The 27,117-nt window shown below is 53.1% G+C and overlaps 3 protein-coding genes, 2 long non-coding RNA genes and 1 pseudogene across 9 annotated transcripts; 3 read left to right on the forward strand and 3 right to left on the reverse strand.

The window, feature by feature from the left end:
* The first annotated feature begins 288 nt into the window (after window positions 1-288).
* Window positions 289-5,970, forward strand: TSEN34 (tRNA splicing endonuclease subunit 34). 2 transcript variants are annotated; one of them, XM_054711339.1, is made up of 5 exons: window positions 289-525; window positions 779-1,461; window positions 1,645-1,888; window positions 2,035-2,292; window positions 5,475-5,970. In XM_054711339.1, the coding sequence occupies exons 2-5, from the start codon at window positions 1,219-1,221 to the stop codon at window positions 5,660-5,662; spliced, it is 933 nt and encodes a 310-aa protein (XP_054567314.1). In that variant the 5' UTR covers window positions 289-525; window positions 779-1,218; the 3' UTR covers window positions 5,663-5,970. The 2 variants fall into 2 exon arrangements, with proteins under 2 accessions (XP_054567314.1, XP_008158909.2); XM_008160687.3 differs by having other exon boundaries at window positions 1,215-1,461.
* LOC129147820 (uncharacterized) lies at window positions 2,706-10,528 on the reverse strand. Of its 2 annotated transcripts, XR_008555032.1 has the most exons (4): window positions 10,301-10,528; window positions 9,678-9,847; window positions 8,279-8,361; window positions 2,706-2,871 (listed from the first exon to the last, which is right to left on the reverse strand). It is a non-coding gene; the product is annotated as an uncharacterized LOC129147820 (long non-coding RNA). The 2 variants fall into 2 exon arrangements; XR_008555031.1 differs by having other exon boundaries at window positions 9,678-10,528.
* Window positions 10,529-11,538: 1,010 nt separating this feature from the next.
* Window positions 11,539-15,657, forward strand: RPS9 (ribosomal protein S9). Its single transcript, XM_054711340.1, has 5 exons — window positions 11,539-11,635; window positions 11,906-12,021; window positions 12,270-12,392; window positions 13,905-14,091; window positions 15,411-15,657. Exons 2-5 carry the CDS (start codon window positions 11,925-11,927, stop codon window positions 15,586-15,588), a joined length of 585 nt encoding a protein of 194 aa, XP_054567315.1. The 5' UTR covers window positions 11,539-11,635; window positions 11,906-11,924; the 3' UTR covers window positions 15,589-15,657.
* On the reverse strand, window positions 15,652-22,089 carry LOC129147819 (leukocyte immunoglobulin-like receptor subfamily B member 3). Of its 3 annotated transcripts, none has more exons than XM_054711336.1 (10): window positions 21,893-22,089; window positions 21,390-21,578; window positions 21,129-21,164; window positions 20,671-20,958; window positions 20,211-20,516; window positions 18,677-18,787; window positions 18,279-18,321; window positions 18,155-18,192; window positions 17,876-17,928; window positions 15,652-17,331 (listed from the first exon to the last, which is right to left on the reverse strand). In XM_054711336.1, exons 2-10 carry the CDS (start codon window positions 21,436-21,438, stop codon window positions 17,194-17,196), a joined length of 1,062 nt encoding a protein of 353 aa, XP_054567311.1. In that variant the 5' UTR covers window positions 21,439-21,578; window positions 21,893-22,089; the 3' UTR covers window positions 15,652-17,193. The 3 variants fall into 3 exon arrangements, with proteins under 3 accessions (XP_054567311.1, XP_054567310.1, XP_054567312.1); XM_054711335.1 differs by having other exon boundaries at window positions 21,048-21,164; XM_054711337.1 differs by lacking the exon at window positions 21,129-21,164.
* LOC114229329 (U6 spliceosomal RNA) lies at window positions 15,904-15,994 on the reverse strand (annotated as a pseudogene).
* LOC129147821 (uncharacterized) lies at window positions 18,939-21,648 on the forward strand. The gene is made up of 3 exons (XR_008555033.1): window positions 18,939-19,008; window positions 21,076-21,180; window positions 21,552-21,648. It is a non-coding gene; the product is annotated as an uncharacterized LOC129147821 (long non-coding RNA).
* Window positions 22,090-27,117: the final 5,028 nt, after the last annotated feature.

Here is a 27,117-nt window from a genome sequence, read left to right on the forward strand (position 1 = left end):
ACGGAGGTGGGCGGGGCTTCCTTTTCCTTCAGATAGTTGGGTGCAAGTGAACTGGGTTTGCTGATGGGCGGAGCCTCACGTTTAGGGAGGCGGGGCCACAGGCTTGGACCACAGGAAAGAGGTGGTAATCAGGACATTTTCAAAGGCGGCTGACAGAGTTCAGCTATAAAGGGGCGGGGCCCCAGGCTGCGTCAGCCAAGGAGGGCGGAGCCAGGTTACGCCTCAGGTTAGGGAGGTGCGTTTCGGGGGGCGGGGTTAAGGTGTTTCACTTCAGGGGAGAGGCGGGGCTACGGCCCTGCGGGGCGGGTCCCAGGTTTCCCGCTTCGCTGAGGTGGCGGCGTGACGAAATTGACGCCGGGGGTCTGCATGGGGTGGCGGTGGAGGAAGCCGCGTGGGGTGCGCTGCTAGGGGTGGCTCCGCCGGCACTGGGAGCCGGTGTTTACGAGGTGACCAGCTGGTTCTATCGGAGGGCGACGCCCCATTCTGAAGGGGAGCGAGGAGGCGGACTGCGCGCCCACGAGCGAGGTGAGCCTGTTCGAACGGAGAACCGACGGCGGGTGCCCAGGGGGCGGGGCCTCGGGCCGTGGGGTTCGGTCCTGGGGCGGGGACTCCCTAATAGGGAGAGAGCTCGCGGCAGGAGGGGGCGGGGCCTCAAGCTGCGGGTTGACGGGAGCTGAGGACGACCGAACACCGAACTGCTTACGTTCGGAAAGGGGCGGGGCCCTTCATTCGGTGCAGCCGAGAACTCCTGAACGCGGAACGGCTTCCGTTCGGAAAGGGGCGGGGCCTCGTGCGTGAAAGGAGCCAAGTTCCGAGCAATCCGGATCGGGCGTGGCCTTGGCCTTGGCCTTGGCCTCGGGATGTGCCGGCACCTGACGGGAACGGCCGAAGGGAGACGCCCGCTTCGCGAGTAGCCGGTGCAAATGGACCTCTCGGAGGGGCTTGGCTCCGCTCGGAGGCTTTTTGAGGGGCGCGGGGGCGCGAGGGCGGTGCGAATGTTGGCCCAGAGCGAATGTTGATTCCGGCGGCTCGGCGAGGGGCGGAGCCCGGCGCCAGGGGGCGGGGCCTGGCCCTCGGGCTCGGCAGGTGGCGAATGCGGCGGGAGCGAGGCTCCGCCCCCTGAGGCCCAGGGGCGGTGCTTCGCCGAGACCCCCGAGGCGGTGGGATCGCTCTGGGCCGCTCTGTCGGTGACCGCGGTGCCCCGGCTCCCGCAGGAGGATGCTGGTGGTGGAGGTGGCGAACGGCCGCTCCCTGGTGTGGGGGGCCGAGGCGGTGCAGGCGCTGCGGGAGCGCCTGGGAGTAGGGGGCCGCACGGTGGGCGCCCTGCCCCGCGGGCCCCGCCAGAACTCGCGCCTGGGCCTCCCGCTGCTGCTGATGCCCGAGGAGGCGCGGCTCCTGGCCGAGATCGGCGCCGTGACCCTGGTCAGCGCCCCGCGCCCGGATCCCCGCCGACACAGCCTGGTAAGGGGGCGGGCTGCGGTGCGAACTCCCTGGACCGGAGCGGGTGGGGTAATGTGGGAGTGGGCAGCTGGGATCTCCGGGTTCGGGGCCCTGAGGTTGGGAGGGCTCGGGGAGTCCGGCTTCCTGGGGGTGTGTGGGGGCGCATACCTGGGTCCTGAGGTTGCAGCTGAGTTTACTTCTCAGGCTCTGGCATCCTTCAAGCGCCAGCAAGAGCAGGGCTTCCAGGAGCAAAGCGCCCTGGCGGCCGAGGCCCGGGAGACCCGTCGTCAGGGGCTCCTGGAGAAGATTGCAGAGGGCCAGGCGGCCAAGAGGCAGAAGCTGGAGCAGGATTCCGGGGCCAGCGAGAGCCAGGAGGCCGGTGAGAGCCAAGCAGCGGCCGAGAATGAGGCCGGTGCGAGCCAGGCTTCTGGAGAGCAGGAGGAAGCAGGTGAGCGTGGGAGTGGAGCCCGGGACCTGGGGAGGAGTGGACAGATCTTCGGGGAATTCTGGCTGGGACTCTAGGGCTTGGGTCTCCCTTGGGATGGGAAGACCTCCCGTCTCGGATTCACCAAACTCTGGGGTTCACCTCCGCAGGCGCCTCCTGTCCCCAACCAGGGCCTCCAGAGGGGGTGGCCCCCTTGCCCAGGTCTGCCCTGCTCGTCCAGCTAGCCACTGCTCGGCCTCGACCCATCAAGGCCAGGCCCCTGGACTGGCGTGTGCAGTCCAAGGACTGGCCCCACGCCGGCCGCCCAGCCCACGAGCTGCGCTACAGCATCTACAGGGACCTGTGGGAGCGAGGCTTCTTCCTCAGCGCGGCTGGCAAGTTCGGGGGCGACTTCCTGGTCTATCCTGGTGAGTTTGGACCGGGACCTCTGGTTGCTGGCCCTTTCTTCACAGCCCCACCACAATTCTGCCTTTTTCTTTTTTTGCCTCATTTTCTCAGCGTCTGAAACACATGGAAGGACAGGAGACGCTTGGGACTCCAAGCTTATTTGGAGGACAGTATAGTAAACTTTATTAATACTTTCATCCAGAAGTTTCACTTAAAACATACTTAGATATATATGTCAAACACATAAGGAATACTAACTGCAGGATTTTTTACAGTATTCAGAGGTTAGATAATAATCGGGATGATTAAGAAGTTAGTGGTTAAACATCACTGGTAGCTGTCAGAGAAGCACATTAGTTGTCAGACTGATGTAGGTCCATGCACATTTATTTATTTATTTATTTATTTATTATTTATTATTTTTTTCATGCACATTTATTTTAAAAATGACCAAAGGGAGTGCGCTGGCCTGGGGGCTCAGCTGGTTGGAGCAATCTCCCAATGAGCTATGGTTGTGGGTTTGATCCTGGATCAGGGCACATAACATGAGTCAACCAATGAATACATGGATGTGTGGGATGACAGGTCGATGTCTCTCTCTGAAAAAAAAAAAAAAAAATCAATAAAAATGACCAAAGAGAGAAAAAAAGAATAGCTTGTAGAAAACATGTTTAGTTAAAAGTAAACCACGTTTTATATTGTTATACAGTTATATACACATTATTTATTTATAAAATATATTTTATTGATTTTTTACAGAGAGGAAGGGAGAGGGAGAGAGAGTTAGAAACATCGATGAGAGAGAAACATCGATCAGCTGCCTCCTGCACACTCCCTACTGGGGATGTGCCCGCAACCAAGGTACATGCCCTTGACCGGAATCGAACCTGGGACCCTTGAGTCCACAGGCCAACGCTCTATCCACTGAGCCAAACCGGTCAGGGCTATATACACATTATTTAAGTGGCCTTAAAGATTGTGGCTCTGGTGAAAGACTAGGAAAAGAACTTAGAATAAAATGGAGTACTAAGTAGACTAAGAGAATCCTATCAAGTAAGTAGAAGAGGCATGAAAGGGTGTACTCCAGCCCAACTGCAGTGGTTACTTCTGGAAGGGAATTTGCATCAGGTATAGGTAAAGGGACTTGATGAATCACTTAATTTTTTAATTTGTAGTCAGGGTACCTTTATTATGTAACTAAAAGTTTTAAAAAATTAGGCCCTGGCTGTGTTGTTCAGTTAGTTAGAGCACTGTCCCAATAATCCAAGATTTTGGGGTCAGGGTACATACAAGAATCAATCAACCAATGAATGCATAAATAAGAGGGACAACAAATCTTAATCTCTCTCTCAAATCAATCAATAAATGAAAATATTAAAAATAAATAAAAGGTTAAATAAATGCAGAATATCACCATTTTTGTTCCCCCTAAGAATGTGAAAAGATAGAACTCTCTGATAAGGTAGTCAGAGCTCAGCTATTGGTTGGAGACTGCCCACTAAGTCTTCCGCAGCTGAGGGGAGGGTCTTAGCACTAGGTGATGTGCGTAGATAGATTTTAGTGCTGCTGTACTTCTTTTTATTTTTTATTTTAATTAAATCGATTGAGGTGACATTGGTTGAAATGATCACATAGGTTTCAGGTGTGGGTTTCTATGTTATAAGATCTATATAGCCGAAACCGGTTTGGCTCAGTGGATAGAGCGTCAGCCTGTGGACTGAGAGGTCCCGGGTTCGATTCCGGTCAAGGGCATGTACCTTGGTTGTGGGTACATCCCCAGTGGGGGGGGTGCAGAGGCGGCTGATCGATGTTTCTCTCTCATCGATGTTTCTAATTCTCTATCTCTCTCCCTTCCTCTCTGTAAAAAATCAATAAAATATATTTTTAAAAAAAATCTATATATTTCACTGTGTGCCCACCACTCAAAGTCAAATCTCCTGTCACATATATTAGGACCCTCTTCTCCCTCTGCTGTACTTCTGTACTTTTCGAGAAGATGAATATCTGGGTCTAAGGATATTTGTGGCTTTTTAATTTTAATACTTTTAAAATCACTTATTTGTTTTTTTGTTAATACTCACCGGAGGATATTTTTCCATTGATTTTTAGAGGGAGGGGGAGAGAGTATCACTGGGGCCAGGGATTGAGCCTGCAACTGAGGTACGTGCTCTTGACCGGAATTGAACCCGGGATCCTTCAGTCTGTGGGCTGACACTATCCACTGAGCCAAACAAGCTAGGGCTGCTTTTTTAATTTTAGAGAGAGTGGAAAGGAGCGAGGGGTGAGAGAGAGACAGAGACAGAGAGAGAAAGAAAGAAAATCACTGTGAGAGAGACACTGATTGGTTGCCTCCCAGATGCACCCTGACCGGGCTGGGGATCAAACCTGCAGCCAGGTAATTGAACCTGAGACTCTGGTGGTGCACGGGCCAGTGCTCAAACCATTGGACACACTGGCCAGGGTGTTATTTTTTAATTTTTAAAATTTATTTTAGAGTGAGGAAGGGGAAGAGAGAGAGAAAGAAGAAACAAACAGCCTTAGCCGGTTTGGCTCAGTGGATAGAGCCTAGGCCTGCAGACGAAGGATTCTGGTCAAGGGCATGTACCTTGGTTGCAGGCTCCTCCCTAGCCTGGGCCCTGGTTGGGGCTCGTGCAGGAGGCAACCAGTTGACATCGATGTTTCTCACCGTCTTCCCCTCTCCCTAAAAAAATCAATGGAAAAATATCTCCTGGTGAGCATTAACAAAAGAAAAACAAAAATAAACACATCAATGTGAGAGAGATACATTGATCTGCTGCCTCCCATATGTGCCCTGAATGGAATCAAACCCTCCACCTTTTGACAGATGGGATTATGCTCCAGCCAACTGAGCCACACCAGCCAGGGCTAAGGGCATCTGTTTTAAAAACACTCACAGTGGCCCTAGCTGGTGTTTCTCAGTGGTTAGAGCATCGGCTGCACACCAAAGGGTCTCGAGGACAAGTACTGGGTTTTGGGTTCGATCCCCAGGTTGGGGTGTGTGGGGGAGGCAACCGGTTGATGTTTCTCTCTCCCCACTCCTTCCCTTCCACTCCTTCTGAAAAGCAATGGAAAATATAGCCTCAGGTGAGGATAAAAAAAAAAATGTCAGTGTCTGCGGGCAGTCCAGTGTCTCCCGGCCTGTGCCCCTGGGAACTGCTGCATGCCTCTCTTCCTCACCCAGGTGACCCGCTCCGCTTCCATGCCCACTACATCGCCCAGTGCTGGGCTCCTGCGGATCCCATCCCGCTCCGGGACCTGGTCTCTGCGGGCCGCCTGGGAACCAGCGTCAGGAAGACGCTGCTCCTCTGCTCTCCGCAGCCCGATGGTAAGGTGGTCTACACCTCCCTGCAGTGGGCCAGCCTGCAGTGAACTCCAGAGACTTTCAGGGTGTGGCTGCGTCTGGGGCGAGAGCCTTTCTGGATGGTTCCAAGTTCATCTCTGTGTGGGAGACTAGAACACCTTCCTACCTCTGCCTACGGCTCGTGTTTGATTCCAGATTTACAAACACTACATCCTTCTTGTGACCCTCCATGTTTCAAGCACTGACTGGCTGTGTTGTTTTGGTAGTTACTCATTTCCAAACTGTGAGCTTCTTGGGAGTGAAGACTCGGTTTGGTTCATCTCTGTTTTCTACAGGGCTCAAGTCCCAAGAGATCTCAATAAACTTGTTGAATAAACGTGGAGTTTGTGATTTGAATCCTTAGGACAGTCCTGGGGAGTGTGGCCATTTGCATCTGCTTTTACATGAGCAAAAGTCTGGAGGAGAGGAAATGACTTGCTCAAGGTCACACAGCTAGTAAGTAACAGGTCTGGGATTTCTGACTCTGAACAAAGTCTGAGCTATTCCCACCATGTTAAACTTCCTTCTGAAAATATTTTAATGAAACATTTCAGATGCATCCTATATAATAAAACCCTAATATGCAAATTGACCGAATTGCAGAACCACCAGCAGAATGACCAGTCGCTATGACGTGCACTGACCACCAGGGGCAGCTCCTGTGTTGAGTGACTGCCCCCACCCCCACCCAAGAGGGAGGCAATCGGTGCCTTTCACCTGTATGAAAAGTATGGTCACTGGTGCATGCAGCATCCTGTATTGCGAGAGGGTGCAGGCCGGGCTGAGGGACACATGCGGGCCCCCCCACCCCCACCCCGCTGCCGCACAAATTTCGTGCGCCGGGCCTCTAGTATGTAAATAAAAATAATGCATGAAGAGAGGGTGGTGAATGTTGTTTCCTAACAGGGGTTTAGAAAGGGGAGGAGAATGTCAGGAAATGCTCTTGGGTCTTCTGGAATAGCATACATTTATATTCTAGCTCCTTTATTATTATTTCTAAAATATATTTTTATTGATTTCAGAGAGGAAGGGAGGAGAGAAACATCAATGATGAGAGAGAATCATTGATTGGCTGCCTCCTGCACACCCCCTACTGGGAATGGAGCCCACAACCCGGGCATGTGCCCTTGACTGGAAACGAACCCCAGACCCTTCAGTCTGCAGGCGGACACTTTATCCACTGAGCCAAACTGGCTAGGGCTAGATCCTTTTTTAACATGTGTCATATTCCACTATCTTTTACAAAGCTAAAAAACATAGGTATAAAGTAGGCATTTATAAAATGATCCCTATATCTTTCTGCTCAAATTGCTAAAACATTATCAGTACTGACTTCCAATATTTGTATGTATATTGAAACAATCTGTAGTCTTGTTTTGTCATATAGCTCTTATGACTATAATACACTCACATGGTAAAAATCCTGGAGCTGAAACTTTCTACCTCTATTTCCTCAATTTCTACCCCCAGCTTCTGTCTTTATTGACTTCTTGGCAAACCAACTTGATAAGATCTCAATTTCCTATTAAGTTTTGATTAATTTTAAACAGGACTATCCCTTTCCTGGTTAACACTATTCTTTGTGTCTCTTTGGTAATGGCTTGTAAATATGTTATCCAACCTCTCTCTTCTCTCCAAGTCTCAGTATCTATATCCTGAATCTTCCCTCTCAGAAGTTCCTCCATTAAAAACTTGTGAGAACACCAACAGGCCACACAAAAATCTAGACACATAACTTACATCCCTGACCAAAAAAAATTTACTCAAAATGCATCATAGATCTAAATATAAAATCAAAACCATAAAACTTGAAAACTTTTAGGAGATAACCTAATGGCCTAGGGTTTGGCAATGACATTTAAAGCAACACCAAAGGCATGATCAATGAAAGAGAGGATTGGTAAGCTGGACTTCATTAAAATTAAAAACCTGGAGAAAATATTGTAAAAGACACATCTGATAGAGGACTATTGTCCAAAATATGCAAAGAACTCCTAAAACTCAACAATAAGAAAACAAAGATCCTGATTAAAAAATGGCCCCAGCCCTACCTAACCAGTTTGGCTCAGTGGATAGAGCGTCGGCCTGTGGACTCAAGGGTCCCAGGTTCGATTCTAGTCAAGGGCATGTACCTTGGTTGCGGGCACATCCCCAGTGGGGAGTGTGCAGGAGGTAGCTGATCGATGTTTCTTTCTCATCAATGTTTCTAACTCTCTATCCCTTTCTGTAAAAAATCAATAAAATATTTTAAAAAAGTGGTCCCAAGCCCTGGCCAGTATTCTCAGTGGTTAGAGTCCTGGCCTGTGCGCCAGAGGGTTTCAGGTTTGAGTCCCAGTCCAAGGGCAAGTACCTGGGTTGCAGGTTTGGTCTCTACCCACCTCCCCTTGGGGCTTGTATGGGAGGCAGCCAGTTGGTGTGTCTCTCTCACACCTATGTTTCTCTCCCCCTCCCACTCCCTTCCATTCCCTCTAGAAATCAATGGAAAAAATATCCTCACTTTTCGGGTGAGGATTGAAAATAAAATGGGCTCCAAACCTTGACACCTCATGAAAGACGATAGAGATGGCAAGTAAGCATATGATAACATGCACCACATCATATGTCATCGTGGAAATGCAAATTAACAATGACATACCACTACACACCTGTTAGAACGGCCAAAATATAGAACACTGACACCACCGAGCGCTGGTATGGCTGTGGAGCAACGGGAACTCTTCATTCATTGCTGCCAGGAATGCAAATGGTGTAGTCACTTTGGAAGACAGTTAGGCAGTTTATGACAAAACTAAATTGCTCTCCATGCTCCTTGGTATTTACCCAAAGGAGTGAAAACTTAAGACCCCACAAAAATGTGCTCCCAGGCTTATAGCAGCTTTATTTATAATTGCCAAACTGCAAGCAACCAAGATGTCCTTCAGTTAGTAAAGGGAATAGCATTCAGCACTAAAAAGAAATGAGCCTGAGCCAGGATAAGACATGGAGGAACCTTAAGTGCATATTACTAAGTGGAGAAAACCAATCTGAAAAGGCTACATACTATGATTCCAACGACATGACCTTCTGGGAAAGGCGAAACTATGGGGACAGTGGAAGATGAGTGGTTGCCAGGGGTTGGCAGGACAGATGACAGGCAGAGCACAGGAATCTAGTGAGGAAAACGTTTCTGAGTTCTGTGAGCCATTCCAGCAAATAAACCCAAGGAGGGGGTTGTGGGAACTTCTGTAGATGATGCATGTAGTTATTCAAACATTTAATAATTTATTATCAATTATATGTTGGACCTACACTTAGTTGCTGATGAATAGAAAAGAGGAGGTCCCTGCGCTCCTATAATCTTTTGGTTTGAGAGAGAACCTGTGAACAAAACCCGAATGAACACAGAAACAAACACAGGTACAGAGAAGGGACGGGGGTGGGCGGATGGATGAAACGATGATCCCTGTAACAGTGCGAAAGGGCCAGGACTTGATTAGAAACTGACAGCTTCCCTAATTTTTATCCCTGGTTCCAATTTAAGATCAAGAGAAAGCCAAGCCCTGGCTGGTGTGGCTCAGTGGATAGAGCATCGGCCTATAGACTGAAGGGTCCAGGGTTCCATTCTGGTCAAGGGCACATGCCCAGGTTGCAGGCTCAATCCCCAGTAGGGGGCGTGCAGGAGGCAGCTAATCAATGATTCTCTCTCTCATTGATATTTCTATCTCTCCCTCCTCTCTGAAATCAACAAAAATATATTTAAAAAAATGTTTTCAGATAGCACACATGAAAATAGTCCACCTCCAGCTTTCCCAGGCCATCGGCCTCCAATCAGAGCACACCTGGTGTGGCTCAGTGGGTGAGCATCCATCCAGGAACCAAGAGATCCCGGCTGATTCCTGATCAGGGCACCTGCCTGGGTTGCAGTAAGGGGGAGGAAGGGGGTACAGCAGGCAGCCAATCAATGATTCTCTCTCATCAATGATGTTACTATCTCTCTCCCTCGCCCTTCCTCTCCGAAATCAATAAAAATATTAAAGAAAACAACAACAAAAAATAAAACTGTACCTTTTGGCCACTATAAAACCCTTCTGCCTGCCTTGGAGTCTGCCAAGATGCAAGTGACGGTGATTGACGCTCTCACTCTGAATAAACATCCTCTGCTTGTTTTCATTTATTTCCACACGGGGCAGCCCTGCACACGTTCCTAACCACCTTTTGGTGCCTCGGGACGGTCTCTGTGAGATACGATTGATAATAGTGTTAGTGCTCCTTAATGAGGCCGGGCAACTTCTCTGAGGGCCCTCGTAAGCAGGTATTGAGGATCAAATACATTAATTCACGTAAAATTCTTAGAACAGTGCCTCCTGTGTAGTAAGCATTTCAGAATGCCACCTGTTATTTTTAATATAATCATGGGCCACTAGAATTCTTACAACCCAGACAGTGTTTGGCCCAAAGCCTAGCACATTTGAAGTGCTCAATAAACTTAACCTAACGACAAGCAAAGCCCTGTGGTGTGAATGGGGTTATTCCAGGGAGTCAAGGACTAGAGGACATAACCCTGAGGGTAGGAAGCTGGCAAAGGAGATAAAAAACTGCCAGTTCCTCCAGGCTGACAAATGGTGTCAAGGTGGAGCAGACTATGCAGGGGGAGGTTTCCGAACAGCCACCCGGTCCTGGGAACCAACCTCAGACTAGAAACTGCTGCCCCAGCCCGTTTGGCTCAGTGGATAGAGCGCCGGCCTGCGGACCGAGGGGTCCTGGGTTCGATTCCAGTCAAGGGCACGTACTTAGGTTGCAGGCTCCTCCCTGGGCCGGACCAGGGGCCCTGGTCTGGGTGTTTCTCTCACATTGATGTTTCTGTCTTTCCCTCTCTCTAAAAATCAATGGAAACAATATTCTCTGATGAGGATTAAAAAAAACACAAACCAACCCCCCCCCCCCAAAAAAAAACACAAAAAAAAAACAAAACAAAACTGCTGTCTTAGGGAAAGAGGCACCAAGCCGCCCTGGCGGGGGTTCAGTTGCTCAGAGCATCGTCCTGAAGGGCCAGGGCGGCCGGTTCCATCCCCGCCCCGGGCACAGGCGGAACCAACCAGTGAGTGACATGGAAGTCGATGTGTCTGTCTTCTTTCATTTCTAAAAAATCTATAGAAAACTTGAAGGAAAAAAAATAGGCACAAAGCTTTATATCCTTGGGTCTTAACGTTAAAAAAAACACCGCCCCCTCCTCAGAGTCCGCCGGCACCATCCTATCGGAAGTACCATTTCCCTCAGTCATCATCGGCAATTTACTTTCCTCATGGCTCCCGCTCCGAGGGATTTACTTCCTTCAATTTGCCATTTTCCCCGTTCCCCTAAGGCTCTGAGCTCCGGGAGCGGAGGGGCTGTCGCATTCCCGGCTCCGGCACCGCGCGGAGCAATTCCCGGTGCAGCTCCGTCAATGGGCTAACGAGGCGCCCGCGGAGGGAGGGCGGCCGGCCCCCGGCAGCCGGAGCCGCGACGTGAGGCGACGCCGTGGGTCCCCCCGCTTTCCGTGTTCACGCCTCAGATTTGCAGCCGGCGTCCAAAAGGGCCGGCTGGCTTCGGGGTGACGTTGTTCTGAGGAAAGAACGGCTTCATTATGCACCGAATCCACGGAGAATCTTCTGGAAGAAGCTGTGAGCCCCCTGAGAGGGAGCCGGCTGAGGTCCGGAGAGGGTGGCGGTTACGTCTCCAACGTGACACCGACTCGGAGGCTAGCGGACCGGACTTGAGGCACCACCAGGGGGCGGAAGGCGGACCCCAATTCTCAAGTCGGCGGCACCCCGAGCCCCTGTCTGGTCGAGATCAACGGGCCCCGGTTTATTAAAGCCGCTCTGGCCCCGCCTCTCGTCTCCACAGCGGTGCCGCCCACCAACGTCTCTTCTGATTGGTGCAGGCATGCGCCGTGCGTGATGACGTCCTAGACGTCGGCGTTGCTATAAAAGCGCGGCAGGGGCGCGTGCGCTCCTCTTTCTCTGCCGGGTCCGCGCTTGGCTTAGGTGTGTTAACGTGCTTTCTGGTTCTGGTGTGGGTTTTGAGGCCGCGCGGGCCTCTTAAACTTGGATAAAAACAGTGAAGAGGTTGGGGCGGGAGGTGAGATGAGGATGGTTGGACAGGACGGCTACACCTTTGTGGAGTCAAGGCGGTTCTGGAAGCTTTGGGGACGGTTCTCGCGAGATCTTCTCTGGGCGCCACGGGATTCTAGCGTAGTCCTGGGACCGCGCAGGCGCCACGCGCGTTCCTCACCATCGGCTTTCTCTCCTGCGCAGGCGGAGCAGCGCAGCCAATATGCCGGTGGCCCGGAGTTGGGTTTGTCGCAAGACCTATGTGACCCCGCGGAGACCCTTCGAGAAATCCCGTCTCGACCAAGAGCTGAAGCTGATCGGTAAGGGACCCAGGCAGGGTTTCGGCTTCCGGGGTCGGGGGAAGGCTGACGCGTGGGTGAGGCCTGCCACGTGCTCGGTCTGTTCTAGTTCTCCCGGTGTGTCCCCTTCTTCCCCCAAGTTCAGAACTTTTAGTGGTTGGGGAAGATGTTTGTGTACCTCGGAGCCACCAATCCAGCTTTGGCACTAGTCCGTGGGGACAGCCTGTTTGCCTATTAACTAACCCCCCCCCCTCTTTTTTTTTTTGCAGGAGAGTATGGGCTTCGAAACAAACGTGAGGTCTGGAGGGTCAAATTTACCCTGGCCAAGATCCGCAAGGCCGCCCGGGAGCTGCTGACGCTGGACGAGAAAGACCAACGGCGTTTGTTTGAAGGTGTGTGTGGGAGCCCACGGGACAGCCATGAGGTGCAGGGCCACTGCGGTTCTCCTAGGCGTGCCTGTCCAGTGGTCAGAGTTGTTTGAACAAGTGGATCCTTGGCGTTTAATGGGAATGCGGGGGTGGGGCGGGGGGGCGAGTGGCTTTGGATACAGATCCCTACACTGTCCCTTATGAGTGACTTTGTTTTACTCAAACAATGGGGCTTACTTTACTGTGGACCAAAGTCAGTAATGCCAGCCTAGCTGGGGCACCTGGCCATAGCTGTATAGTATATATAACGTGACAATGGTTCCGGTGGGGATAGACAGTGATATTTCTGATGGGGATTGCAGGGCAGGGGACGTGGCTGTGTACATCTGCCTGCTTAAATAAGATGGTCAGGGACGTTCAGGTGACATTTAGCAAAGGCCTGAACAGGGGAGGACTTGTGGATGTCACAGGAAGACATTTAGACTTTTAAGGTCTTAATTTTCTACTTGGAGATGGAAAGTTAGTGGAAAGATGGACATGATCGCACTCAAATTTTAATAGTGCTTGTCAGATTGTATGGTGGCAATAGTATTAAAATAGCTGACTGACATTTTATAAGGATTGGCTAAGTGCTTTTTTCTAAGATCTTCATCTGTGTTATTTAACCTGCACAGCGCCTCACAGGGGTGGCTGCTGATATCTGTAAGAACAAATGGTGAGAGGCTTCCCTTTAACAGCCTCATGCAAGTTCGGAATCCCCTTTCCCAGTGACACTGGTATTGGGTGAGTCTTAATCCCAGAGGTTGTAGGGAGCAGGCCCCCTGCCGGTTCTGGTCTCAGGACTCAGACACGGAGCTAGTCACAGTGAAACTTGAGGCTGTAGTTAGATGACAGTCATGTGGCAGAGATAGGTAATCCGTAGGTGTCCAAGGATTGTGGTTTTCCAGGGTAGAAATGGAAATTGCAAGGGGAAGTCAGCACCTTCACTTTCTAGTAAATGAAGCCATGTAGCCACAGGAAAGGGAGGGGGAGAAGTGAAGCTAAACCTTTCAGGGACAGACGTTTTGGGCTTTTCTGTCCGTGTTTCGGTGCTAATTAGCTCTAAGCCTGTGCTGTGCAGCTGGTAGGGCTTTCTTCACTCCAGAATGTTCGCTTACCCCCATGCTTTGTCCGGGGAGTCATAGTGGGATAACAGCAGCCCTTCGTCTTGCAGGTAATGCTGAGCCCTTTCAGTAGTTGTCCATTTCCTTCCTGACAACTCTGAGGAAGGCTCTCCTTTTCCAGATGAGGACACAGCTGTATGTAGTCCCATGCCCTCCCTGGTGAGATGGATGTAGCCATAGGAACCTGCCTTAGGGTTGTGTGAGGGTCACACCAGTCACGTGGTGGCTGGTATGTTGACTCCTGTGTCAGAATTAGCTCGTACTTCCACGGCTGTCCCACCAGCATGGTCAGCTCAGGGTGGAGGACTTGCACCCATCAAGTGTGAGGTCAGCCGGAACCGGCGCTCATCCTCCCCCCCCCCCCCCCCCCCAGGCAATGCCCTGCTGCGGCGCCTCGTCCGCATTGGGGTGCTGGACGAGGGCAAGATGAAGCTGGATTACATCCTGGGCCTGAAGATCGAGGATTTCTTGGAGAGGCGCCTGCAGACCCAGGTCTTCAAGCTGGGCTTGGCCAAGTCCATCCACCATGCCCGTGTGCTGATCCGCCAGCGTCACATCAGGTACCACCTATGCCAGGCTCCCTGAGTCGCTCCCCCGCTGCCACCCCATCCCTTCTGAAGGTTGCTCTCACTAAGCCTGCTGTCCCTGTCTCCTGTGCAGCCCTCGGAGTGACAGAGGTGTGAGCTCACCTTGAGGGTACAGAGTGACCCCTACAAATAGCTTGTGGGGAGCTGGGGGCCACCTCAACCCCCCATAGCCCAGCGCAAGGGTCACTGCGGCTTGAGCCGTACACCTTGCGAAGGCCTCTGCCAGGCATGCAGGCAGCTGGACAGGTAACAACTCTGGTGCCCCCCATTTGAGACAGAAGTCATTGGGCCTCAGTTTGCTTGGGTGGGGCTCAGCTGTCTCCGGGGCCCACTTGTGACGTCCTTCCAGACCATGATCCTCTTGGATTCTGGCACAGGGGGTGTCTCTTTCCTTCCCTCCCTGCTTCGAACATAGTCTGTAACTGGGTTCTTCACCAGGGTACTTGGCCAGTGGACCATAGTCCAGGGCTCAGGGTGGCGGCTGGTGCAGTGAAGACACCAGTCAGGGCAGCGGGTCTTTCTGTAAATTGGGCACCGCTGTGGGGGGGATGCGGGGGGAGAGGGAGCTTTGCAGTAAGTGGCCAGGATGCTGATTTGTGCAATTGCTGCCTAAGCCCTTCCCTAGCCCTGCGACCCCGGGGCAAGAGCCTGTCACATTTCTTTTTCTTTTTTTAAAAATATATATTTCTTTATTGATTTCAGAGAGGAAGGGAGAAGGAGAGAGCTAGAAACACCAATGATGAGAGAGAGTCATTGATTGACTGCCTCCTGCACACCCCCCACCGGGGATCGAGCCCACAACCAAGGCATGTGCCCTTGGCCGGAATCGAACCCGGGACCCCTCAGTCCACAGGCTGACACTCTATCCACTGAGCCAAGCGGGCCAGGGCTCAGTCACATTTCTTGTTGGAAATGACTTCATGGAGCCCAGCCTCGGGCTGCTGCTTCCAGGGCAGAGAAACTGCAGGAAAAGGAAGCTCCGTGTCTGGCACAGTTCAGAATATGGGAAAGTCAGGTCTCGGGTTTAGGCACCACCACCTCGCCTCATGGGCCTTGTGTGGTTACTTCTGCATCTCCCCGTTTTCTGAAATGAGAGAAGCTCATCTCACAAAGGATCTGTACGGATTAGATTAGATGGACCCGGAGGCCGTAGGGTCAGGAGGCCCGGCCGGCTTAACTGTGTGAGCGCAACTGTAAATGCCCAACCGGTCAGCTTGAGGTACAAGTGAGGAGAGTGGTGTCTTGTCTAGTGTGGGGTCCTACTCCCCCTTGACCTGCCATCCCCCCTCCAGGGTCCGCAAGCAGGTGGTGAACATCCCGTCCTTCATTGTCCGGCTGGACTCTCAGAAGCACATCGACTTCTCCCTCCGGTCCCCGTACGGGGGTGGCCGGCCAGGCCGCGTGAAGAGGAAGAACGCCAAGAAGGGCCAGGGCGGGGCTGGAGCCGGTGATGACGAGGAGGAGGATTAGGTCCCCGCATCCCCCCTGGACTGGCGGAGTGTCTAGTTTTTGTCAGATAATAAAACACTTGGGAACTGGTCTCTGTGGTGATCTCTTTCCTTCCCTCCCTGCTCCGAACATAGTCTAACTGGGCAGAGTGGGGCCTGGGTTCTTCACCAGGGTACTTAGAGCTAGTTCACACCTGTCAAGTGCTTTCTGCACAGGGGGCCTGGTTAACCCGGTTTGGTCAGATGCTTGTGGGCTTTTATTTCTGGTGTAAACAATTCAACATCTATATACACACTATCAAGTCATCACCCCGTAAAGTCTAGTTGCTGTTCATCAAAAAATTGGGGATGCTTCATGAATCTGCACGTCATCCTTGCTCAGGAGCCATGCTGATCTGTCCACTTTAGTATGTGCTGCTGAAGCCAGCACTGTAGGTACTTGTCACAGCCTGTAGATGCCAGTCCTTGGCCTGGGGGGTGGGAGGTGGCGGCCTGCACTAGAGAAGACATTCACACCACAGCAGGAGACCAAGGCTGTTATGGGAAGGTTCTTTGAATCAAAACCTGGTCACTATTGGCAAGCAAAATTTTTGTTAATCCTCGCCTGAGGGTGTGGTTCCATTTAATTTTTAGAGGGAGAGGGAAAGACATTGGTGAAACATCAATTGGTTGCCTCCTGCACAAACCCCAACCTGGTATGTGCCCTTGACCAGAATAGAGCCCATGATCCTTTGGTCTGTGGTCTGCAGGCCAACGCTCTAGCCACAACCAAATCTGCTAGGGTGTAAATCATTTTTGTTAAGTTTAAAGATAAGCATTCTGAATAAAAACAAAAAAACAGGAAGTTCTTACAGATGAACGGTCATTTACATGCAGAGGAAATAGCAAGTGGAGGTCAGGGGTTAGCTCCCACTTCTTGCTTTTGACCCTGGTCCCTGGTAAGTTTGGGTGAGGAGGGGGTGGGGGCTGAGGGCTGATCCGGTCCATCCACCTTGGTTTGCTGAAGATCTACAGGCTCATTCCACAGCTGGTTACCAGTTGTTGATGGGCAGATTCCTGGTTCTGTCTTGAGATTTAAGTGAAGTGGGGGATGGGTTCGTGGCCTATGGAGAGGCGCCCCTCCCCCTGGGCCTGGGGTATGAAGAAGTGGTCAGGAGGGAGCAGGCTTCCCTTTTCCTTGCTGAGAAGCTTCCTCAGGCTGGGGAGGAAGTGGCTGAGTCTTGGGAAATGAGAAGCACGAAGTTGAGCAACCCCTCAGTGGTGCAGCCTCCTTGCGTCCTGTCCTGTGGTTGGTCCCCGTCTGGGAACTTTGGGGCTCAGTCAGTTAAGGGCACAGTGACAATGGCTGGGCAGTAGGCCCTCCCTCAGCCCGAGGTTGCCACTTGCGTATTTACTGCCTCGATGGCAGTTCCCTGGGATCGTGCAGTGGGCGGGGTCCCTGTGGCGGGGTCTGTAGGTCAGCTGTTTAATGATGCAGTTCCTGGAAGCAGTCAACTTCCAAAAGGTCCCAGGAGCTGCTGGGGGCACATCAGGTCTCCAGGCTGGCAGGGGTCACTAGCTGAGTGTCCATGGTGGCAGCTTTCATGCCTTTTAGGGTCCCTGCAGGGACCTCCCTGGATTTGCTGGGCTAGTGCCTGGCCAGAGCAGCATACATGCTGGGCTCTTCTGGGGACTCCTCTGATGGGGAGGAAGGGGGTGCACTTGACTCCTGGCTGAGGGTCAAGGGCTTGAGCTGGGCGTAGGTCACTTCCTGGGGTTCTTCAGCCTGTGGTGGGGAGAATGGAGACTTGTGGTTGGGGTGGGGAAGTCTGAGGCCAGGGAGGAAAGGACAGTCCTGGGGCCTTGGTGGCCAGGGCTCTGCTGGACACAGTGAGGGGTGGTCTTGTCTCTAGTCTTGCCCTCCGTCAGTCATCGTGTCTGGGGGGCTAGGGGAAGAGGGGTGTGAGGTTGGAAGGTCGGAGGTGTGAGTGGTGCTGGGGAGACAGGAATTGGGCGTGGAGCCATCACCATGGGGGACAGTCAGACCCCACTGCTGCCCTCAACAGAGTGCCGTCCATTCCCTAGGGTGAGCTGAGGGAGCCTGCCGTGTACAGAGCCTGCTGGCACCTGTGTGGCTCCTGGGCCAGGCGGGAGGATGGACCCAGCGAGGGCTGAGGGAGGCTTTAGGACGCTGTGTGTGGGTTTTAGAAGCGCTCTCTGCAGGCCCAGGGCTTGGGTTTCAGCCCCTTGTGTGGGGCTCAGACTGCCCCGTGTCCACTGGATTTAGTGTGTGGGCAAGGTGTGGGCGCTCAGGACCCGATGGAGCTCACCCGACTGTCCAGCTGTCTGTCCCGCTCAGGCTGTGTGTCTTCTGCGACGGTATCTGGTGGGGACAGAACCAGGCCATCTCATCTCCTGCCAAGATTCCCTGAGACTTCACCCGGCAGAGGCCCAGAGAGGCTCAGGCACGTGGCCAAGGTCACACAGTATGAGCTTCGAGCTCTCTCACCACCAAGACCAGAAGCATTTCCAACCGATCCCCGGTCTCCACAGTCCATCCATATTCCCTGGACCTGCCCCCACCTCACCCCCCAACCCCTTTCTCTTACACAAACTCTCTTCCTGGACCTCAGCAGCTGGGCGGGAGCTGGGGGAGGAGACAGAGCGTTAGGGGGCTGAGGGGGGGCCTCGGACCGGACAGGAGGGGCTCGGGTTCTTAGGGAGAGGGCTCACCTCTTCTGCAGGCCTCTGTCTTCTTGCTCTGACGCTGCAGCCACTGCGGGAAGGTGGGGTCAGCCTCCAGCTCCCCCAGAGCCCTCCCCTGGGGCTGCACTAAGATGAGCAGAGGACCCAACAACTGAGAAGGTCACAGCCCCTCCCACCTCCTCACAATGAAGAGAAAGCCATTCTAAGGGGTAAAAAACAACCTGCACATGTTCCCACACACCTGGTAAGGCTGAAAAAGCCAAAAGAATATTCGAGACTACTTACACGTCCATGTTTAATCTCCCTTGGGAAACGCTGCAGGAGGTTTTACCATTGACCTTCCCCATCTATTTGGTTTCACTCTGGCTGGCGCCCTAAGCCCTCCCCCCTGCCCCCCTTCTGTGACCCAGGTCATCCCTACTCACCTGACGTCCTGCCTTTGCTCTGAAGCCGGAATCGGAGGAAGAGGAAGAGCGAGAGCAGCAGGACCAGGGCCACCGAGACCCCGATCAGGACAATCAGGTACCATTGGAGACCTTGAACACAAGTGACATCATGAATGAGCCAGTGATGCAATTGAATGAGCATCTCCTGTGTGCGAGGCACTTGCTGGGGTCTGTCACTGATTTTACCCTCACAACAGTCATCCACCAGGGACTGCTGACCTCACCCATTTCACTGAGGCTCAGAGAGGTTAATCACCTGCCCCGGGGCACCCAGCCTGGACGGGGTAGGGCTGGGACTGGAACCCAGGACTGTGAGTTCCCTTATATATTGTTGTTGTTATTGTTGTTATTACTTATGCTGACTCTTATACATCTCCCTCTGCATGACCACCACACCTGTCACCTGTCAGCTTCAGTAGAACACCAGTGCAGAGACCTGTTACCAAATCCAACCACCACCCCTCTCTACCTCAGATCCCTGTCCCACTCTGCAGCCTGGCCTCCCCACCCCAACAGTGGGGCCTGTGCACGTGGGGTGCCTCCGGGAAGGGCTGGAGGGAGGCCTGATTCTTTCCTGAGCTCTGACCAGGGCTGGGCTGCGTGCTGAGGGCCTTCCCTTTGAGGGAGGAGGGGCCTGACCCACAGCCCATGGACCAGGACTCGGAGGAACAGACGTGTCCAGGGTCCCACAGGCGGGCGGGAGCAGAGCTGGGACTTGACCCAGGGCTGAGGCTTCTCCTCCTGACTCCACGGCTGCTCCTTGGAAGGCTGTGGAGGAGGCTCAGACACCACCTGAGTCCCCAACACACATGCACACATGTGCGTGCATGCGCGCACACACACATGCACACAGAGACACGGGCACACAAAGTATTTAGCCTTTGGAGAACTGGGTCCCAGTGAGGAGGAGGAACTCTCCTCAGCCCATTACCCAGGAAGTGGCTGAGCCAAGACCAACACTGAGCTCCTCCCACCACCACCTCCCCCCAGACCCTCACTTAGTCCTCTGAGGGCCTGACCTCCCCTTGGGGACCCATCCTCAGAGGCTGCTAAAGCAGGACGGGAGGAGAGGGGTGGGGGCTGCTCCTCCCCTGGTGGTCCCCCAGCATCTCCCCCCCCCCGCGTCCTCCCTGGGAGACAGGCTGAGCCCCAGCAGGGGTCCTGCTCTCCCTGGGGATCCGGCCTCTGCTGGTCACACTCCTGTCTTGGTCTCAGGCTGAGGCCACAGGACTGGGGACGAGGGTCGGGATGGGCGCCTCTGGCCTTTCTCCTTCTGCTCAGCCCCATCCTCCCCAGCCTCCCTCTGCCCACAGGAGCATGTCTGGGCCTCAGGGAGGAAGAGGTGGAGGAGGGATGGGAGCGGCTCTGGCTCTTTCCATCCCTCTGGGAGGTGAGAGTCCCCTCTGGGTGGCCCTCCACCGGGTACTCCCTCAGCCCATTGCAGCCCAAGGTCCCCTGGGGACAGGACCCTGAACTGACCTGGGGATACAGGGGCAGGGCTGGGGCTCCTCACCTGAGACCACCAGCTCCAGGGGGTCACTGGGCTGTGACCACACGTTGAGGTACGAGCTGGAAGAGCCATAGCATCTGTAGATCCCCCCATGGGAGGTGCTCACGGGGCCCAGAGGGAAGATGGCCCACCACCTCCTAGTATGGATCCTCCATTCTGCTTCCATTCGTCGGGGCGGGTCAGCCCCTCCCTCCTTCAGCAGATGGAAAGGGCCCGATGTGAAGTTTGAGCTACAGGAGAGGGACACGTTCTCTCCTGAGGCCACCACAAGGCTTGGTGGGGCTGAGAGGGAGGGTGCACTGTACTCTCCTGAGGGAGGAGAAAGGGTCTGTGTTAAAGGGACCGTCACCCTCATGACCCAGGTGTTTTCTGTGAGGGGTGGGGTCCCCCTGAGGCCACACTTTATTCCCTCTGCCTGTGACCTGGAGCCCACAGTGGGGAGGGGACCCGGTGTCTCCGTTACCTGTCACCACCAGGAACAAGGGGTCGCTCCACTCTGAGGGTATGTTCCCAGTGGTGTAATATGCACACTGGTACAGCCCTGCGTGGGATGTAGTCGTGGCTCCAATGAGGAAACCGGCCTTGTTGCTGGAGTTCTGTGGGATCCTCGTTTCCCAGGGCTCAGAGCCCCTCTCTTTATACAGAAGGTAGGCACTAGCCTGCAGAGACCCCTGACACCAGATGGTCACGGGGCTCCCCTTGGTGACGATGGGTCCTGGGTCAGCCCAGATGGAGGGTTTGGGGACGACTCCTGAAAAGGAATCAGACCTGAAATGTCTGGGATGTCCTCCTCCCCACTTTCCCCAGCTCTCATATCTAGGCCCCTCCCAGATTGCTCACCGTTATTCCAAACCCTGTGTCTCCCTAGCTGCCCAGGCAGGTCTGTGCTGAAGCAGGAGGTCGGAGGTTGGGGGGACTCACCTGCCTGTACCTGGTCCCTTGGGCCCTGACACAGCCCTGGAAGAGAGTCCCTGTGAGAACCGTCCCCAACCGCACACAGAAGCTCCAGGCCTGGTCTGGGCCCCTGAGCACGGGAGGGGGGGGGAGGCAGACCTGGGGCTGAGCACGTCTCCTCCCCCCGAAGTCCAGTCCCCATTGAGCCTCCTGAGTCCTGGGGTCTCACAAGGCCAGGACCTGGGAGGGGAGGGGCCCCCATCCCTCCTCCTTTTCCCACCAACTTACCAAGGCCCAGGAGGACAATGAAGGTCAAGGTCGTGGTGCTGTCTGCCATGGTCCCCAGTGGCACTGATGACGGATAAAGTCCACAGAGCCGAGCAGGGCAAGCAGATGTATGGATGTGACAGGGCCCCGGCTCCAGGTGACAGGTCCCTGTTTCCTCATCAGCCTCACTCTGCTCTCCCTGAAGGATGGCTGAGGACACAGCAGGTCCCAGGACCTTCAGGACCAGATGTGAGTGTCAGCAGACCCCCCATGCTCTGCCTATGCCTCCTGTCCAACCCCAATCCAGAGGGTGACCCTGGTCCCAGTACCCGAGGGTGCAGGGCACAGGGCAGAGCAAAGGAAACACCAGCTCCTGCTCTCACAGAGTCTGTGTGACCATGGGAATGCACTTGTCTTTCCTGAGACTCCACACTTGCACGTTTTCTTCTGTCTTTTAACCATTCTGTCAGCCCAGTGATGGCTACCGAGCTTTTAACCCCCCTCTTCCTTTCCCCAAAGCTTACCGAGGCCGAGAAGAGCAGGCAGGTTCTGGGTCGGGGTGCTTCCTCACATGGTCCCCAGTGTGCAGACGACATTAACTCCACAGAGCCTGGGGGACAAAGGCAAGAATGGGCTGTGAAAGGTCCAGTCCCCAAGTGATATGTCACTGGTTCCTCATCAGGGGCCTCTCAGGAAGGGAAGTAGCCCCTCCCTGAAGGGTGGGCCTTAGGGGACAGCAAGCTGTCGTACCTCTGAGACTAACCCGAGTCTCACCAGACCCCACACACTCTGCCTCCACCTCAGGCCAAACTCAAATCCAGAGGGTGACAGCTGTCCCAGGAGAGGACCCCACCCAATTTCTGGCCCAATTCTGACTCTGCCTTTTCTAGACCCTCTGTGAGCTTCTGTAGGACACTTCCCTTTCCTCAGCCTCTGTAAGTGCAATTCTCCCACTGGCCAGGCAGTCAGGCAGTATTACTGAGAAGTAACCCTGGGCTGTCACTGGCCAGGCAATCAAGCAGTACTTACTGAGCAGTAACCATGGGCTGTAACTGGCCAGGCGCTGTGGATTAGGGATCCCTTCTCTGGACTCATGGGGTGAGATGAATGAAGCAGATTTTACAGATATTTAGGCAACAAACAGTTCAGTTACAGTCTCATGTACCTGTTGGGAGAATAAAGGAAATGGGATAATGAGGTTCAAAGACAGGTAGATGCCATGCAACCTGGATCCTGTCTGAGGGGGTCCTTCTCAGGCATGGACTGACCCATGGCATGAGCAGGGAGAAGCCCAGAGGTGGTGGGCTGGGTGGGGGTTGTCTTTGACCAGAAAGATCTTGAGTTGTGGTCAGAAGTGAGAGCAGTCAGGTGAAGGCTCAAGCTAGTTTCACAGGTCTAGTGAACCATGCAAATATTCGGGATTTTAGCTCCAAGCCAATGGGATAAATTTGAAGCAACAGATTGTATGAAAAGATTTCTGATTTAAAAAGGCAACTACTATGTGAAAATGTCACGCAGACGGGCTCTATTGATTTTTAACGTTATCTACACTAATAAAAGAGAAACATGCAAATTGACTGTACCTCTGCTACCCCCACCAGCCACGCCCAGCAGCCAATCAGGAGCGAGTATGCAAATTAACCCCAACCAAGATGGCTGTGGCCATGGAGTGAGTAGGAGGCTTGGGTTTCCCTGGCAATGGAGGAAGCCAGGCTTCCCGCCTGCTCTGGCAGGCCCTGGCCTCCGCTCAAGGCTACAAAGTTTCAATTATAGAAGATAAATAAATCCCAGATATCAGGGACTCCGCTTGGGTAACTGGGGGGTGTGGCCAACCTGCAAACCACCACAGGACCCTCGCCCAGGTCGCCCTATGCCCCAAGGGAACCCCCACCCTGATGTGGGACCCCTTCAGGGCAAACATGACAGCCACCACCCATGCACCAGGCCTCTATTCTATCTAATAAAAGAGTACTGGTAATATGCAAATTGACTGTCACTCCAACACAAGATGGCTGCCCCCATGTGGTCAAAGATGGCTGCCCCCATGTGGACACAAGATGGCTGCCACAAGATGGCCAGCAGGGGAGGGCAGTTGGGGGCTATCAAGCCTGCAGGGAAAGGCAGGTAGGGGTGACCAGGCCGGCAGAGGAGGGGAGTTGGGGGCGACCAGGCCTGCAGGGAAGGGCATTTTGGGGGGACCCAGGCCGGAAGTTGAGGGCAGTTAGGGGTGACCAGGCCTGCAGGGGAGGGAAGTTAGGGGAAATCAGGCTGGCAGGGGAGCAGTTAGGCATCAATCAGGCTGGCAGGAGAGTGGTTAGGGGGTGATCAGGCTGGCAGGCAGAAGGAGTTAGGGGCAATTAGGAAGGCAGGCAGGTGAGCAGTTGGGAGCCAGCACTCCTGGATTGTGAGAGGGATGTCCGGCTGCCCATTTAGTCCCGATCTTACTGGGATGGTGCCTAAATGGGCAGTCGGACATCCCTCAAGGGGTCCCAGATTGGAGAGGGTGTAGGCTGGGCTGAGGGACACCCCCCCAGTGCATGAATTTCATACACCGGGCCTCAATTTATCCCATTGGCTTGGAGCTAAAATCCCGAATATTTGCATGGTTCACTAGACCTGTGTAACTAGCTTGAGCCTTCGCCTGACTGCTCTCACTTCTGACCACAACTCAAGATCTTTCTGGTCAAACACACTCCAATGTTCACCTGACTGCACAGAATTTCTAAACAGCTCAGTTGCTGAGTGTGGTTTGGTGTGGAGGGGAGTGTGGGTAACTGGGTGAATTGGGTTGTAGAGCGAGAGTCGTGTTTGCTGGGGCTGGTGAGTTTAGCTCAACCTGACCATTCACAGCCTTGAATATCAGATGTGCAACTTGGATTTCTTTTTAAGGTGGAAACTGGTGGAGGGGGTGCAGCAGGTAGGCTCAGACCAGATGGGGCTATAGGAAGGGTCCTCAGGAGGTGGGCAGAGGAGAGACCTGAGAAGGGGTGGGGCCTGGGTTGGAGGACCAGGAAGGAGGCTGATTGGATGACACAGATGAGACATCTTGAGTCTGTGGTGGGTGGGGGCATTGCTCAGAAAGGCTCAGTGGGGCACATGGAGTGAGGTTATGGTCTCTGTGAAGTGCTTTCATGAGGATATAAAGGCTGCTCCACTCTCCTTGGTGCCTGGACGTGTCTGTGGGGCCCTCCCAGGGAGGATCACCCCAGGGGAGAGGGAGGCCTGGGAGGTGCTGAGAAGACTGGTCTCCATTTCTCAGAGGAAAGCAGGGCCCCATGGGGACTGTGGACTTTCTTTCCCCACACACTTCCCTTCACTGACTTCCTGTTTCTGTAGGTCAGCACCATCTTTTTCTTCATGGCTCTGCTTTGAAACCTCTGAGTCATTGCTGCCTCCTCTGGGCCCCTCCTCCCCTGGTCAGAGCTCCTCCCTCACACTGGGAATTCTGTCTTCAGCACTGGGCAAGCACCCACATGGGAGGCAATCCAGATTTCAACATGGACACAGACAGACTCGGGGACCTGCCCGAGATGTTATTGATCTCCCAGCAAAGGAGAATGATGTCAATGAAGAAAAACAGATTTGAACAATTAGGTAGTGACCATTTCACAAATTTGTTGAGTCATACATTTACACAGTCAAGGCACTCAGCTATAAATATTTAAAGCCTCTATGCTGATGTTGTTCTACTTCATGTTGTCCCAAACGTCCCTTTAGCTATCCTCATTCTTTTCATTTTCCTTTTCTTTTTGCTGTTCTGATTGTTTTTTTCCACCTTGTCTTCCAAATCACTCATTTGATCTTTTGCTTTATTTAACCTATTGTTTATTCCTTCCAGTGTATTCTTTTTCAAAATCCTCAACTGAGGATATGTTTTTTTTAAAGTTTATTTTATTTATTTTATTTTTGTTAATCCTCCCCAGAGGATATTTTTTCCATTGCTTTTCAGAGAGAGTGGAATGGAGGCGGGGGTGGAGGGGTGGGGATGAGAGAAACAGTGTGAAAAAGGAACATCGACTGGTTTCCTCCCTCTCATGCTCCAAATGGGGCTGGGGATCAAGCCTGCAACCCAGGTATGTGCCCTTGATCTGGAATTGATTCTGACACTCTATGGTTCAGGGGCCTATACTCTACTCACTGAGAAACACCAGCCAAGGCTAAAAGTGATTTTTGGGAAAGGAAGGGAAGGAGAGAGGGAGAGAGAGAGACATTGATTGTTTGCCTTTTGTATGCGCCCTAACCAGGGACTACACTCACAACTAGAAATTAAACCCACAGCCTTTGGTGTATGTGACAATGCTCCAGTTGAATGAGCCACCCAGCCCCGGCCAGTGTATTTATGATGTCATGTATTGTATTCTTTATTTCTGATTTCAAAAAGTTTTTTTTTGTGCTGTTATAACTTTCCCTAAGTTCCTGGAACATCTTTACAACCATTACTTTGAACTCTATATCTGATAAACTGCTTGCTTCCATTTGATTTAAGTGTTGGTTTTTTTGTTTTGTTTTGTTTTTGTTTTTTGAGATTTTTACTGTTTTTTTCATTTGGGTCCTGTTTCTCTGTCTCCCTATTTGGGTGCCTCTTTGTGTTTGTTTCTGTGTATGAGGTAGGTCTGCCATGACTCCCAGCTTGGTGGGGTGGCCTAATGTGGTAGGTGTCCTGTGGGACCAAGTGGCGTAGTCTCTTGGATCACCTAACCTGGGTGCTCTAGGGATGTCCCTTGCATGGTTTATGTGGGCCCTCCTCTTGTATTTGAGTCTTAAAAAAAAAAAAAATATATATATATATATATATATATATATATGTGTGTGTGTGTGTGTGTGTGTGTGTGTATATATATATATATATATATATATATATATATATATATATATATATATTCTGTCAACATTTGCTCTTAGTCCCGGCTGGCCCCTTCTCGCCCCCGCTCCCGGATTCACCCCCTCCCCTGACTCCACCCCCGTCTCCCCACCCCCAATCACCAGTCCCTTGTCTTCAATCTCTCATCTGCACAGACAGCTAGTCAACCCGATCACTCTGACCCATTCCTAGAGAGAAAAAGAAAATCCAGGCGGCCATCTGGTTGACCCTGTCTCTCAAAGTCTCCACTGCTACCCAAGACTTAGTCCGGGCCCGGCCATCTGGTCGACTGGAGCCGCTGCGCAAAGATCCGTCCCCGCGACAGCCCTGCGGAGGCAGTTTTGGGAGTGCTGGTTGACAGGGTTCCTCGGAGAGGGAGGAAAATATGGGGAGGAGGGAGCCGGACCTCGGCCCCCCTGGGAAAGGGACCGTGTCCACCGCCACCCACCCCCACTTCTCTGTCCCAGCCTGGAGCCCGAAGGCCCTGGCGGGGTCGCGGAAGGAGGCGAAGGTCCCCGTGCCAGGAGCGAAAGGAAGGAAAGGATGCGGTCACCACCTTCAGCTCTGTGCGCGGTTTCCCGCCCTCCCCCTTCCCTACCTCAACCGCCCACCGCACTGCCCTGGGGAGGGAGAGGCCAGAACATGACAAACCCTGTGGCCAGGGCTGACTTTCAATAGATCGCAGCGAGGGACCTGCTCTGCTAAGTACGAAACCCTGACCCAGAAGCAGGTCGTCTACCAATGGTTCAGGCCCAGGAACCTGCACTGCGTGAAGGGCGAGGGGGTGGCCCCCTTTCCACAGCACTCGTTTTCCGAGGACGAAGGGCTCTCCGCAGGGACCCCGTGTAATTGAGTCTTGATGGCTGTTGTGTTTGTGCGTGGGATCGA

This window comes from Eptesicus fuscus, chromosome 21 (genome assembly GCF_027574615.1).
Source record: "Eptesicus fuscus isolate TK198812 chromosome 21, DD_ASM_mEF_20220401, whole genome shotgun sequence".
NCBI classification, from domain to species: Eukaryota; Metazoa; Chordata; class Mammalia; order Chiroptera; family Vespertilionidae; genus Eptesicus; species Eptesicus fuscus.